Source organism: Aricia agestis, chromosome 21, assembly GCF_905147365.1.
Source record: "Aricia agestis chromosome 21, ilAriAges1.1, whole genome shotgun sequence".
Lineage (NCBI taxonomy): Eukaryota > Metazoa > Arthropoda > Insecta > Lepidoptera > Lycaenidae > Aricia > Aricia agestis.
This window is the reverse complement of record NC_056426.1, coordinates 685430-701845: the sequence shown is the minus strand read 5'-3', so window position 1 is coordinate 701845 and position 16416 is coordinate 685430. Positions and strand designations below refer to the sequence as shown.

Sequence of the window (16416 nt, the reverse complement as noted above, 5' to 3'; positions counted from 1 at the left end):
ATGCTCCGAAACTTTTCCTTGTCCAAAGCGAGTCTGAAAAGTTCTTCAACAGACTTTATCCCTGTCCATTCTCGGATATTCCTCAGCCAAGATATTTTGCGTCTCCCGGCAATCTTCCCCATCATTATGGTTTGAAGAAGCTTGTACTGTTTGTTCCTGAAGATATGGCCCAGATACACGACTTTTCTTTGCTTGATGGTACGAACAAGTTCCACCTTTTTACGCATACGTTTGAGTACTTCTGCGTTTGTAACGTTGTCCGTCCATTTTATCCGCAGTATTCGCCGGTAAGTCCACATCTCAAATGCTTCCAATTTCTTTCTTAGGTCTTCTTTCATAGTCCAAGCTTCACAACCGTAAAGGACTTGCGGCCAAACATAGCACTTGAGCACCCTGGTTCGTAACTCAACAGAGAGAGAGCGGCTTGTGAGTATTTTGTTCATTTTCATGAATGTTGACCTCGCTATCTCTATACGGGCACGGATCTCAGTCTCTGATTCCCAGCTTTCTGTTACCCAGGAACCCAAGTATTTGTACTTATCCTCTCTCGTCAGCAAGGTCTTGTGCACTTTAATTATTGTATTTTGAGGGTTATTAGCTATAGTCATTGTTTTTGTTTCTGAAGCGTTCATCCTCAAACCTGCTTTATGGGATTCATTCGCTAGTCTTGTGATAATACGCTGAAGACCTTCCTTGGATGTTGCAATAAGAACCGTATCGTCAGCGTATCGAATGTTATTGATGAGAACACCATTTATGATGACACCGTCTTCAATATCTTCAAGAGCTCTGCTTGTTATTAATTCCGAGTATACATTGAACAAGTCCGGGGAAAGGGGACACCCCTGTCGAACACCACATTCTACAGCTATGGGATCAGTATTCTCACCATCTACTCTAACAGTTGCTATTTGGTTCCAATAGAGATTGCTAATAATTTGTATATCTTTGCCATCCAGTCCAATGTCATGAAGAAGTTCAATGAGGCTTTCGTGTTTGACTCGGTCAAATGCCTTTTCATAGTCAACGAAACAAAGGTATACATCTTGTTGCATGTCTCTACACTTTTGGACCAATACATTAAGAGCAAACTGAGCTTCTTTCGTACCCGTACCAGAACGAAAACCAAACTGGCTCTCAGTGAGATAATCATCGCATTTATTTTTAATACGAAGATGTATTATCGAGAGCAATACTTTTAAAACGTGACTCATAAGACTTATAGTGCGATAGTCTTTACAGTGTCTGGCGTTTGGTTTTTTGGGAAGAGTAATGAAAGTAGACACGAGCCAATCCGAGATTATAACACCAGAGTCGTAAATGGAGTTGAACAAGTAAGTAAGGGCATCAACATTGTCAGGTTCGAGAAGTTTAAGGATATCCACACTTATTTCATCTGGGCCTGGGGCTCTTCTTGGTTTTGCTCTATGCAGAGCCCGAATAACTTCTGATTTAAGTATTGGCGCACCATCTAAGTCTTTTCTTATTGCTATTGTTGGATTACGCAGGTCATCGGAAAATAGGTCAGTGATGTATTCCCTCCATTTACTCTTTTTCCTGTCGATGTCTATAATTAAATCACCCGAGTCTTCTGCAAGAAACATTCGTGGTTTGGTTTTATGGAGATTAATAAAGTTTTTTATTTCTTTATGGAGATTGAATGAGTCGTGTTTATTCTTGATTTATGAGTCTGATTAATTCCAAATTGAGCCGCAGCACGATCGTGTGCCATAGCTGTCAAGAGTGTGAAAAGCCGTTGAGATCGAATTAGTTCCAAATTGAGCCGCAGCACGATCGTGCGCTGGTATAGCTGTCAGGAGTGGGAAGAGCCGTTGAGATCGAATTAGTTCCAAATTGAGTCGCAGCACGATCGTGCGCTAGTATAGCTGTCAGGAGCGGAAAAAGCCGTTGAGATCGAGTTAGTCCCAAATTGAGCCGCAGCACGATCGTGCTCTAGTATAGCTGTCAGGAGTGGAAAAAGCCGTTAAGATCGAATTGGTTCCAAATTGAGCTGCAGCACGATCGTGCGCTAGTATAGCTGGCAGGAGCGGGAAAATCCGTTGACATCGAATTAGTTCCAAATTGAGCCGCAGCACGATCGAGCGCTAGTGTAGCTGTCAGGAGTGGAAAAGCCGTTGAGATCGAATTAGTTCCAAATTGAGCCGCAGCACGATCGAGCGCTAGTGTAGCTGTCAGGAGTGGGAAAAGTCGTTGAGATCGAATTAATTCCAAATTGAGCCGCAGCACGATTTTGCGCTAGTACTTATATGTCGAAAGTACCAAAAGCTTTGAGATCGAGCTGATTCGATTCTCGATTCGATTCTGATTCTGTCGAGACTTGGGAGTGAGGAAGCGGCATGATTTTTGATGTCAACACTCAACAGTCAACCCCCGAACGCTTCCACACACTATCTCCAACAGTTGGATGATATTGACATGGGGGTTAATGTCATTAAAGTAAAGCTGCTGCTGAAAAAACTTCTTGGTAAGTTGTGTTATTTATCAGATACGTCACATATTATTAGGCGATTAAACGTTCACAACAATCTACAATTTCATATTTAACTCCACCCTGCTGAAGATATACAGCAAGAAAACTTTAACCAAGTTTTTACAAACGCGCGGATCGATCATCGTCGAAACTTGGATCGTATTGAGCTGAGCAAACTCCATTAGGAAGTTTACACAGTTTAGAATCATTTTGTCCCTAACGTGACCTTTATGGTGATAACATAAGGTTCATACTCGTCTAACACAGCTGAACGTACCTACTCCACACCTGTGACGTCACACAGGAGTTAGGAGCATAAAGGTTGAGTTACACTTAGTTCGGTGGCTTGCTCAAACTTCCTCTTACTTGACTCCAACCTCCTAGTGCTTTGATGACGATTTTTTAATGTAACTGTGGTGCGGGGGGTGTGATTTTGACTTTGGTCCATAGGTAGAGCAACAGTTAAAGGTAAGCTAGACAATGGCTAGATGGATAGGTACCAAAATAACACAGGATTCAGCATTTGAGAAAAATTACTGGCAGGAATCTATATATTAATACGTGAGCCAAAAACTTTGTATCCCTTTTGATGAAAAATGGGGAAACGTAGGTGAAAGAAATTTTGCACAGTTATAGCTTTTATCATACATTTTTTTAACAAATAAAACATTACACACACTACAACACACACACTAGGAAAAATGACAGATTTTTGAGTGACAAACCTATACATACGAATTATACTCTTTTATTTATGGTTGAAGTCTGCTGACAACAAGGTGACAAATTAAAAATGGATAATAGTTTTTTTTATTTAATCTTAGATACTATTAGACATGCATATACGGCCAGTCTGAAAAAGCTGAGTCCCAGAGACAAGAGTTGTAAAAAATATGATAAAGTCAATATTATTTTACAAAATATAGGTAGGTAGTAGTCCTAATGTTGTTGAAACTAAGGTCGAATTTCGACCATTGTGCGATCTCTAGTTTTTTTTTTATGAAATAAGGCGGCAAACGAGCAAACGGGCCACCTGATGGAAAGCAACTTCCATCGCCCATGGACACTCGCAGCATCAGAAGAGCTGCAAGTGCGTTGCCGACCTTTTAAGAGGGAATAGGGTAATAGGGGAGGGTAGGGAAGGGAAGGGAATAGTTGAGGGTAGGGAAGGGAATAGGGTAGGGGTTAGGGGATTGGGCCTCCGGTAAACTCACTCAAACCGGTTTTCTGTGAGAACGTGGTATTTATCCGGTCGAGCCGGCCCATTCGTGCCAAAGCATGGCTCTCCCACGTAGTCTGTATAGTTTAGTCATTCCTCCTTGCTACAAAACAGGACCATCAAAGCTAGATATCTAGTATATTATGGAGGTTAAAGAGATCTATAACCAAGGGCGTCGCCAGCCGATGGCGCAGGGGAGGGGGCAAGTTGACTTTACCTACTTCAATTCATACTTTTCTCATTCTCTATGAATGAGAAAAGTATGTATGAATTGTAGGTAAAGTCGACAGCACATAAAGCTTTTCACTTGTACTACGAGCCTTACATCTATTACCAGATTTTAATATTATAGTGGTCGTTGTTTGCAATATATTTGGCAACTTTTTTAGAATCTCTAGGGGGGCAGCTGCCCCTCCCTGCCCCCCCTTGGCGACGCCCTTGTCTATAACGATTAACGTCTACCATAAAACTGGAGACTGGATCCAACTGCAGTCTGCAATACTCGAACAATGTAAAACAGTCTTAATTCAAATAGTAAGTCCTTGCAAGGAACATAATAATTACCGATCCCTACTAGTACTAGCGATAGTTTCGCTATATACCTAATTTAGACCCTGGATCCAGCACTGGAGGAGTATAAAGCATCCTTAAAGGATCTTTGCTATATGCACCATTAGGTCTACTTAGCCCAGTTCGTGACAGACAGACATCCAAGGACTAGATAAGGATAAGAACTCACCTTGAAAGTCTTGAAAGAAACGCGGAATAAAAATGATACTTTTTATTCTCTCGTGTTATAAATGGTTGGGATTGTTTTCATAATTTCTGAGAAAGGCAAAGTAAATGTTTATAATATTCAAATGTTTGAATAATATTGGATTTTGTTCTGCTCTTCCATAGTGATTTTATAAACGCGAAAGATGATGCCTGTCTTTTACCTGTTTTTCTGGTTTTTTTTATGAAATAAGGGGAGAAACGAGCAAACGTGTCACCTGATGGAAAGCAACTTCCGTCGCCCATGGACACTCGCAGCATCAGAATAGCTGCAGGTGCGTTGCCGGCCTTTTAAGAGGGAATAGGGTAATACAGGAGGGTAGGGAAGGGAATCCCTTCCCTTCCCTACCCTCCTATTCTTCTCCTTCTTTCAACTAAGTCGATGCCAAAAATCAAGTCAATTGGTTGCTTCGTTAGGATGCGAAGAAAGGACAAACAAACAAATACACTTTCGCATTTATAATATTAGTATGGATAGCTGTTTCCCGCGACTTCGTAGGCGTTAGCATAGTATAATAACGGAAATGGATAATTCTCTCCTTTTTATGGTCCCTTACTCAAATGGTAAAAAACGGAACCCGATTACAAAGATATAATATCAGCCTGTCCGTCTGTCCATATCCAGGCAAATCCAGATATTAATCAAATGACACTCGAAATCTGTATGTTTTACTATTAATTAATAACTTAGTTTGTTCCTAAGGAATAAGAATTAAAACTCAACACTAACGACGCAACATGTTTTTGCTTGGCAACATTACCAGGGGGGGGGGCGCAACTTACTTTGATTCTAAAGAAGGAGAAGTAAAACTCAACACTAACGACGCAACACCATTTTGCTTAGCAACATTACCAGGAGGGGGGGGGGGGGGGGGGGGTTGGGGCGGCGCAGATGCTAAGTTTGTCTAATAAGGCATATATTATTCAAATCGGATCAGTAGTTTTCGTGTTAAAGAAAAAAGTTTTTTACAAAATCTTGCCCCCTCTTTTGTCCCCTTAGAGGGGTGAGGGGAAAAATTTTATACACCAGATATTAAATTGGAAGAAGACAAATATATCTGTGAAAACCATATTCAAATCGGATCAGTAGTTTTCATGTTAAAAAAAAAGTTGGATACAATATCTGACCCCCTCTTCGGCCCCCTTAAAGGGGTGAGGGGGGAAAAATGTATATACCAGATTTTAAGTTGGAAGAAGATAAATATATCTGCGAAAACCGTATTCAAATCGGATCAGTAGTTTTCGTGTTAAAGAAAAAAGTTTGGTACAAAATCTTACCCCCTCTTTTGACCCTTTGGAGAGGTTGGGGGAAAAATGTTTGTACTCCAGATGTTAAGTTGGAAGAAGACAAATGTATCTGCGAAAACCGCATTCAAATCGGATCAGTAGTTTTCGTGTGATGCTGGAACAAACATACAGACAGACAGACAGACAGACAAAAAACTAACCACAGTTTTGGCTTCTATAGCGATGTAGTAACAGCCCCCGCTTATTATTTTTTGGATATCTTTAATGTACAGAATTGTCATTTCTACAGTTTTATTACATGTACGAGTATGTTTACAGTTTTAACATGGCAAAAATGTAAAGTATTTTATCGGAAATATAAATTATAAATTTGTTATCGCTTTTTGTTATAAAATAAAGCAAGATTAGTGATAACGTAAAGAAAACCTACCAAGGACATTTTGATACTTGCAATATTGCAGTCTGCACGAATGGCTCGATAAACGGATTCCACAGTCTCATATCTCATAACTCTCCCTAGCTTGAGAAATGATATTTTTCCAACGCGGGAATCGAATCCACGACTAAGTCAGCCACGCTCGAAACCCCTGAACAACGGAGGCGTTATGGAGCAGTGTTTATCCACCTTTGGATCGCGACCCCCTATTTTCACAAACCAAGGAGGTCGCATCACAAAAAAGGTTGAAAAACACTGATCTAGAGCCTAGTAAGACTATTGTTACACATACAACTTTCTAGTATGTTGGACCAATCATTAATCTAAGGTTACCATTGTCCTTCCGATATGTGTTCGATATCTAGGAAATGACAGCGGAACGATTTCCGTAAAATCGTGCCAACTTACGTGAGAGTCGTTACGTGGTGCATACTAACTATAGTATATCTATTAGTATGCTTTTGACTATTGTATAGCTATTCTCAAAGTGTGCTTCGCGAAGCTCCAGGCTCCACAAAGGCCAAAGGCTCCGCGAACGATAGATAAATTGTTTTTAGAAATGTCATCACTCATCAGACACCAGCATGGAGAGAATTCATTTATGGTGACGCCGCGTTAAAGTAAAAAACCGTGTTGGATTTGTTTTAGATTGCTTGTTTTAACTTAAAACAAGCAACGGAACAGCAAAAAATGGCTTAAGCGAGAAAATGGTTTTTGTCGCGTAATTTAAAAATCATAAATACATTTCATATACGCTATGGGCAAATTAAAGTGTACGCTTGAACCAATTAGAACTATGTACACATTTTGAAAGCTTAAATCACTCTCCTCTGTTGGCAAAATAGGAAACCCTTTTTTAAAGAGGTCTTTTTGATTGATTATTCTGTGTTATAAAAGTTGACCAATCGTGTTATGCTATGGGTAATTCAAAGACAAAGACATGATGAATACTGAGAATGAACTTTAATTTCTTAGCTTTAATCATTGCTGAGAAAAATCGATATCGCTACAGCCAAATTATCAAAGCGTCGCCTTAAAAGGGTCCCACCAAAAAGTTTGAGAACCGCTGGTCCATTAGTATGCTATTGTGCAGTACATCTATCACCTGTCAGTATTAAGGTTAGAGCATGTGGATTGGTCTCGCAAGGTTTCGCCGTAAGCTATGTAGATGATTGATTTTGAAAACTCGACCAAAAAAAATGTATTTCATAATTTAAGACGTGAGTGGAAGAAGTAGGTAACTAACAATTTGAAAATTGACGTTTTCAACATTAAATGGAGGTTTTAGCACCGGAAAAATAATTTTAAATTAACAGAAAGTCGATCTTATGTATAGCCAGATATATACTTATAAGCCATATTATGATGATGAGAGTAAATAATATATATTTAGTTTAAAAAACTAAAAAACACGCTTTAGCCAATTTGCCATCTTGGATGTCGGCCATGGTGGATTTAAGTCACGTGACTATTTTTTTCGTAGGTATTCATGACAGCTAACCCTTTCATTTGATACCCATATTATGGGGGTGCATTTCAAATAGCCTGTTCGCCATCATGGAGAGGCCGCCATATTGGATTTGTAATGAAGTTTCTAGCTAGTCATGTATTGTCATCAGAACTCAGAGCGTGTGCAAAATTTCATCCTAATCGAAGAGCGGGAAGTGGGTAAAATTAAAATTCCAAGATTTTCTTACATTCATGGTTACAAGTGAAGTTAGATCTAACTTATTACATAATATTAGAATATGCGTGTTAAAAATGGGCAATCAATAATCATAATTCATAGCCCATTTTTCACGTCGATTTGTAAGTTATAGCTTCGCAATTCATGGTGGCAAAAATTTTTTAGGCTTTATCAAGGCCCAAACCGTAAACATTTATATTGGTAGCATTATAGCCTACTCTTTGTTTATGTTCAGATCAAAATTAATTGAAACCATAAAGTTAATATACCTAGCGGAATAGAGAAACAAAGGCCTGAGCAAGAGAGATGTCACTATCAGTAGGTAATACTGCGTGGTAAAAAGAGACGTGTGATACATGACAATTGACAGCAGCACTCTTTTTTTGACGTCCAGTCGGCACGTGCCGCACGTTGACAATTTAGTCTCATAGCATTCATGTATAATCATGCTTGTGTAGGTGTGTACGTACACATATTTTTCACACAGATAAAACCAATTTATCTATTCCGCTAGGTATATTAACTTTATGATTGAAACGGTGTTTAAGTAATTTTCAACATGGCGTCACCTTTACATTGTGTTACTTAATCAGAGTGCATTCAATAGAAGCCATAGCAATCAGGCCAATTACAATCAATCAATATTGCCCCACCCCCTTCCCCCTAGTTTCTAGAAATTAATTAACTGATTTGTTAGTTTTAACTTAAAATTATATTCTCTGAAATCTTTTATGGGTAGGTATAATCTACCTACCCATAAAAGATTTCATGGGGGATGAGCCACTGAGAAATCTAATCTAATGTATCAAATATGTATAAGAAATTGTAAACGCTAAAGTGTGTTTCTCTGTATGTCTGGTACCTCTTCACGCCCAAACCGCTAAACCAATTTTGCTGAAATTAGAGGTAGGTACTTTAAAATTCCGGGAAACGACATAGGATAACTAAATGAATTTTGGCGCAACGGAGTTGAGGGCGTCATCTAAAAGGTACAATATAATTATTATCTTGTAGAATTATCTTGTAGAAGGTGGTAGGCATCATGTAGGACATTCTGAAAACATTTATTTTAAATTTATTCAGAAATAAAACAATTTTGATTTTGAAAAACTTTGATTTTGATTTTGAATATTATATTCTAATTAATTCGAAAGTGTGTATGTCTGTTATCTCTTTTAAACGTTTTAAATATTGCTGAATCGATCAATATGAATTCTACATTACATAAGCTAACATAATACAGCACATAACCTCTCAAACACGTAGAAGAGTAAGAGCTTGGCTTTTAGCGGTTATTCTGTTGGCTTTTATTTTCCAGCTGTTTATAGAAAATGCTGCCCAACGACTTTGTTAGCGCAGAATCGAGAGAGAATTCTTACTCAAAACTCTAGTACTCTTTATAACGAACTAGCTGTCCCGGCAAACGTTGTTTTGCCATAAAATGATTTTCCCTGTTTTCCTGCTTTTCTCTTGAAGTTTTTTCTGATTTTTTTTATATAGACCTCACGGAGCCCAACGAATGCAAAACCGTGGAAATCGGTTAGTACGTTCTGGAGTTATAGCGTCGGAAAGGAAAACCCGACTTATTTTTATTACGTATTAGATTTCATAGTGCAAAACAATTTGTAAGTATAAAAAACAAATATTTTATACTTCCTGGGAAAGGACATAGGATACTAAATTAGTAACTAATTTCCATGTTAGATTGGATTTATCCGAACTCGCGATTTGGTGCCAAAACCGCGAGATTACAAGACAATGTATTAAACAGATACCTTAAATAAAATTAAAATCTGGAACACTGGTCTAGACTCTAGAGTCTAGACTCAAGAGAACGCCCGCAACTTCGTTGCGCCATAATTAGTTTATAGCGCAGGAACCGTATATTTATCCGGGATAAAAAGTATCCTATGTCCTTTCCCGGGACTCAAAGTATCTCCATACCAAATTTCAGCAAAATCGGTTTAGCGGTTTCGGCGTGAAGACGTAACACCCAAACCGCCTAACCGTTCAGACAGACGGACACATTTTCGCATTTATAATATTAGTATGGGTAACAACTAACAAGCAACATGTGTTTGTTTACAATTTATAAAGCAAAGTCACTAGTCACCGAAACTCGGAAAACGTACGCGACCTTCAGCCAAGGTGGTCCGGATATTACATCTGGTTTAGGGCTGACCCTACGTAGAGGTCATCTAGATACAAAGATTTTACTTAGTGCTCGTAAGTTGTTCTTTGGGCAATGGACGGAATGGGTTGAAGACTGCTGCAACTTGCCAGGCAGCGAATTATTAAATACTGAATTTTGTAGCGAATAATATTCAGCAGATCTTATTTTTTTGAGGACGCTATTTTAGGGACGTGTTCCTAAAATAAAATAAAATTGCATCCTACGCAGTACGCAGTAAGTGGCAGTAACTAGTTCGACAAGGCTTTAAATGAACGTGGCGAGAGGGGGAACTAGCGCTGTTTTCATACAAAAACGTCATTTTTGACAGTTCTTCTTTACCAGCAGCGCCCATTGACATATTCATTTAAAGCCTTGGTGCACTATATATGTTCAAATTGTAATTTTCCATCTTTTTAGTAAAAGATGGCCCCGTGCGAGTTTCTTACGCCGGTTCTTCTCGCCGGGTTAGTTCCCGAACCGGTGGTAGGCACTTTAGTATCGACGTTCAGAAATATTTTTGTAAAAAAATTACTCTGAATAAAAAATATTTTGATTTGATTTTGATTTTGATCTAATGAGTATGAGTAAGGTGGTAAACCTTTTGATAAACAAGATCCGATATAGAAGAGAGGTCTGAACTCCGAGGTAATTTTCTTGTTAAATGTTTTCAAAGTTATAGAGCAAAGAAGAAAAGTTTTATAGAATTTTTCTCACTTTTTTGCCTCACTTATAACTTTTTAAATTTAAATTTAGCACTAAATGTACTTAAGTAATATAATATTTTCAGGCGAATCGATTTGCTACACATGACGTCCTTGCAAAATTTTTGTAGGACGCATAGTTTCCGAGATATGGCGAAAAAGGTGTTTGTACCCTTTTTTCCAAGATGGCGGCCGGGGGCAGGTCGGCAACGCCACAAACTTGAGGTTAGGCTTATACTGAACCTCTCACACCTACAATCTACATGCCCAAAAAATAAACTTGCGTCCTCTAGAAATGTATATTATAACGTAATATTACTTTATACTTGTAAGTCGTAAGATGTAAGACTATAAGGCAACCCTGGAACTATTTACTTAGCTGGCTCTCTCGCAGCCCCCCGGGTGCCGCGGAATCCGGGTCACATCCCCATTCCCCACTATGCGGGGGGGAACTCCCCATATCCCCACACTCTCACTAATGAAACATTCTAGTGACAATACTACACTTTTCAGCCTTAATATGTTACGAATTCCGATGCATTTTGATCGTAAATCGTAATGTTAACAGTGTAGCGTTAACTGTCGCGCTTAAAGACGAATATTAATAAAAATTGGCCAAGCACGAGTTGGACTCGCACACGAAGGGTTCCGTACCATTATACAGCAAAAATAGGCAAGTGTTTTTTGTATGGGAGCCCCCCTTAAATATTTAAGTAATTTATTTTGTTTTTAGTATTTGTTGTCCGTTCCGAATCGAAGGAAATGACATATTTGACATATTTAATTCTATCGAGCCGGCTCGAAGCGAGCCTTCGAGCTGTCAGTTTTGCGGTCCACACGGTGGTTATTGCCGTATGTGAGTACTTAGCATTACCGTTCCTGAGTTACAGCCTGGAGACAGACAGACAGACGGACAGGCAGACAGAGAGACATCGAAGTCTTAGTAATAGGGTCCCGTTTTTACCCTTTGGGTATGGAACCCTAATTATGATACAAGGTTTGTTAGTCTTTGTCTTTCATTGGAAAGCATAGCATTAGTGACATAACAGACGAAGGCTGACTGACTGACTGCGGAAATTGAATAGTTATACCTATGTACCAGGTAACAGCCAACAGGTTATACGCTGCGTTATTTTTATACAGTATACTGGAGTCTAGAACTCTAGATGACACCTGCAACTCTGTTGAGCCAAGCTTCGTTTATCGCGCAGAAGCTGTACATTTACTGACAAGAGTATCCTATCCTATATGGCAGGGGTTCCCAAAGTGTGCGCCATAGAAAGGCAAGAGGGGCGCTGTGAGTCGATCCTCCATCATTATCCGAAACCACAAATATTATAAAATTCAATTATAATATTATTTTTGTAAAGCAGGTACTAGATGATTAAATATAAGTTTATTACTACTTACCAGCTTAACCCAACTGGTATTTATTTATTGTATCTTTTTCTAATTATACAGTGTGTAACAAAAATAAGTGATAATACTTTAGGGTGTGTACGTGTTCCTTGTAGAGAGTTCACTATGAAAGTAGCAGCGCTCAAAGACTAAATTTTTTTTCACTTTTGTATGGGCAAACTCGTGACGCTCGGGCCCTTGCCCATACAAAAATTATCGCTTATTTTTGTTACACACTGTATAGGTAGAGAGTAGAGACTAGAGTAGGTCGCCACATAAACCTACGTATATATTATAAGTCTATGGGGCGCCATGACAAAATATTTTACGAGTAAGTTGTAAGTAACTGCCCACGCCGCAGGCTGGAAAAGATTGGGAACCCCTGCTATAGGGCATAATATTAGTTTGGAGTTTAATGGAGTATGTACCGTTACATTCGATGTAAAAACAACCCGGGTCAATAGTTATAAATAAACTGGAGTGAGCAGATGCGGCGGACCGGTACCGCATCAGCTGGCAGCTGCTCTACACTCCACAGGTGAAATTGATCGGCTATACTCAACTTACTTAGGGCCCCAACTTACTTTAACTATGACTGTAACTTTAACTACAATGCAAAATGTAAAATCTTTGGTTAAAGTCAAAAATGGACGCCATATTTAACCATAACCATAGAGCTCGACAAGGCTTTAAATGCACGTGGCGAAAAAAGGTACGCTGTCATCATACAAAAACGCCATTTTTGACAGTTCCCCTTTAACAGCAGCGTCCCCGTCCACGTTCCTTTAAAGCCTTGTCGGACCAGCAACGTCTTCTGTCAAATTCTGTAGTCAAAGTTAAGGTTAAAGTTAAATTAGTCTTAACTATAACCATAACTTCTAAATCGCTTTGAATTTTTACATGATCGACAACAGTAATAATTTCACGATATATTTTAAAGGCATCAGCAAACAAAAGAAAATCACAATTTTTAAAGCATTCATCTATGTCATTTATGAAAATGATAAATAAGAGTGGTCCTAATATTAAGCCTTGTGGCACGCCAGATGTTATGTTTACCAGTTCGGAATTGAAACCGTTAATAACTACAGTTTGTTTTCGATTCGAAATATATGATTTGAACCATCTCCATAAATTTCCTCTAATACCATTAAAAGCTAATTTTTAAGCAAAATTTTGTGGTCTACTCTATTGAAGCCCTTACGAAAGTCGGTGTAGACACTATCAGTCTGTTTATTAGAATCTAAATTATCAAAAAGACAGGAAGTATAAACGAGTAAGTTAGTTGTAGTAGATCGAGATTTTACAAAGCCGTTCTTGCTGGGGTATTATTAATAAGACTTAAATAATATTATACATAGGAAACTGTATGACTACATATTAAGTTAGACTAAATCGCCTTTTACATTTTAAATACTCAAAACTAATACCACGTAAAAATATCTAGTAATACCCAGTGGTTAAACTTACTGCAGTTTAGAAATAATAAACCACAATAATTTATGGTGTTGATCATGAAGATTTTACCGAATCTTTAAAAGGAGTAGGTATGTATATTAATTACGCGTCCTTAAATTTATAATTGTATTAATTCAAGTAACTAAATAAAATTTGCATAATTTTAATGATTGTTCGTGTTAGTATACATTCGATATTTAACTGCTAACATCCTAAATATAAAATAATACGCGTTTTAAAAATGTAATAAGACGTGTATTTCTAATATTATTTTTAATACTTATTAATTTATTTTCTATTAAAGTTAATCGAATAATAAAATATTAATAATAATATTGCTTACCTTTACAATGTAAATTTGTAATGCAGGCCAAAATTAATAAAAATCCAGTGTACTTATTTCACAAATTAAAATCAATGTTTATTTTGCTCTAAGTTTCGCACAAATATCACTATTGTTTTAAAGCGTGAATTATTGTTTGTGCACCGAATGCAGCGTAAAATTGGCACAAATATTCGCACAAGAGCTGCAGGATAGGTAATGGAATTTTCGCAAATCACAATACGCGCTGATATGGATGCGAGTGAAAACTACGTTTGGCGCGAATGCGATCCGCTGTATTATCGTAATAATTCGTACTACTTTACGGGCTATTGAACGATAAGGTGTGTTGTGGTTGCAGCGACATCTATTGTCTTTAATTAACACTACTTGCGAACCCACTTGTAGCGCTAACGCTCTAAATGGCATTTTTGTTTTATTACGTACCAAGAGATGGCGCTCGTGCACCTAAACTTGAATGTTTTTTATAAAATCAGGGACACTTATATCAGGCTGCATAAATCATAATATATTTTCTTCTGCTTCTAAGGGTTTTCATAAAATAAATTAATAAACAATAGTTTCATATTTTATTAATCAAACTTAAGTTGTCCTAAGATACTACATAAAATTATTCCCAAAAAGTATTAAGCGGAGAATTCACTACCGGGTTAGCTGCATTTTGTCGAGACATAAAACAAAAAAAATTGAGAGGTGTCAAGGGACACCCGGATGGAAAGAAGTTTTGAATTTCCCGCCAGTTGACGTCATCACCACATCAACGCCCTCTGCCCCTACTTCGCAGGTACTAAAATAAGTGTCGGTCAAAAAGTGTCGTTCCGTCTAGCCCCCTTTCGCAACGCACGACAAGGAACTTCGTTCCAACAAAACAATAATGAAAATACATGTTATCTAGGGTGAATATGACTACTGATTGGACAGTACTAGTCATTGGACAGAGCACAAAAACACTAAATTTATTAAGGTTGCTTTAAAAACTGCCTGTTTTTCTTAAAAATCAGGCGTTCTATTACTTTAAAAACAGGCAGTTTTTAAAGCAACTTTAACAAATATTGTGTTTTTAAAGCAACTTTAACAAATATTGTGTTTTTATGCTCTAGTTAATGGAATTAGGCGTTACTTTGCGGAAATCCATAGTTTAAATTTAGTTTGTTATTATTTTTAGCAATATTCCGCGAAAACAACTTCCACCTTTAAGTAAATGAGTGAGTGTACGCATAGACATGCGTACAGCACCTCCCTCCTCCCACACTGCCTATGCGTACACTCAACGTACCGTTAAGTCAACGGACGTTGTTCGTAGAGTCCACATCCTGAGGATGCTCCGGTGTTGGGGCGAAACGCGCGTCGAGGTTTTCAACCTGCATGGTGGTGAGGGGCCTTGCACGGATTTGCCAACATTATTGCTTGTGTGGTGGTGGTGTTTGCAAGTTCTTGCATGCGAGTGTACGCATAGGCAGTGTGGGAGGAGGGAGGTGCTGTACGCATGTCTATGCGTACACTCACTCATTTACTTAAAGGTGGAAGTTGTTTTCGCGGAATATTGCTAAAAATAATAACAAACTAATTTTTTTTTTTTTTATGCTCTGTCCAATGACTAGTACTGTCCAATGTACTAGTCATTTACCCTATAGCTTTAGCTTTTCTAGTGCAACCATTTCATTTGCTTCTAACAAACGAAACTTTAAAAAAATAACTGTCAGTGCATATGACGCTCAGTTGACAGTTGACAGCTAAATTCAAAATATTTTTTGTCACTTGTCAGTTTGCGCTTGTCGTTCGTCCCGTCGCGTCGGCCGTGTGAAATGTTTTAGTGCCTTGACGTTATAATAATTTTAAGATATTTTATAAACATGCTTTATTTATCAGATATAATTAATATAGTTATATTTTAGAAGCATAAAAATATAGATTAAAGTGTTACAATGTTCAAGTGCTGGCCGAGTGTGGTGTGCATTCTTGTGTGTGTAATTTTATTAGTTCTGACAAAGGATACTGTTGAGACACATGAAATAAGTAAGTATCAACTTGGTATACTCTTCTGCTGTCCTCTGGCATGCTTATATATAGCAAGAATATGCACTTTTTTAAATTTCACAGCCAGTTTCTTGGTAGCTCATACGAGTTGCGAATGCTAATCACATAACGTTTTAAAACGTCTGTCGTGAAGCTTCGTAGGTTTCCGGAGCCGTTTTAAGTCGTACACAACCAAAACTTAACGCATAAAGGCAGTTTGTGATTCATATTGCTAAATATAATATCATCGGATATAGGTATTGTGCTAAAAGTTGTTGTGTTTGTAAACTTATGACCTTTACTGTGTTTTAAAACTATTTTGATCTTATGGTAAACAAAGCTCTTTATAGGTAGGTAGCGGTAATCTTCTTGCTTGCTTGCATTTTTTGTTAACATCTTCTCAACAATCTTAAGATTTTAATGATTTGAACTAGATCATAAAGAATATTGTATAATTGATTGTAGATTTTGG

The 16416-nt window shown here is 37.9% G+C and overlaps 2 protein-coding genes across 2 annotated transcripts in view; one reads left to right on the top strand and one right to left on the bottom strand.

The window, feature by feature from the left end:
* LOC121737817 (protein phosphatase PP2A 55 kDa regulatory subunit) overlaps positions 1-14190 on the bottom strand; it is a 57934-nt gene extending 43744 nt beyond the window's left edge. Inside the window, exon 1 of the mRNA XM_042129526.1 lies at positions 13929-14190. The gene's annotated coding sequence lies outside the window, so the exon portion shown is untranslated. The remainder of the gene's footprint in view (positions 1-13928) is intronic.
* Positions 14191-15707: 1517 nt separating this feature from the next.
* Positions 15708-16416, top strand: part of LOC121737907 (disintegrin and metalloproteinase domain-containing protein 19) — an 89752-nt gene continuing 89043 nt past the window's right edge. Inside the window, exon 1 of the mRNA XM_042129641.1 lies at positions 15708-15944. Within this exon, the coding sequence (XP_041985575.1) occupies positions 15854-15944 (91 nt within the window). The 5' untranslated portion in view covers positions 15708-15853. The remainder of the gene's footprint in view (positions 15945-16416) is intronic.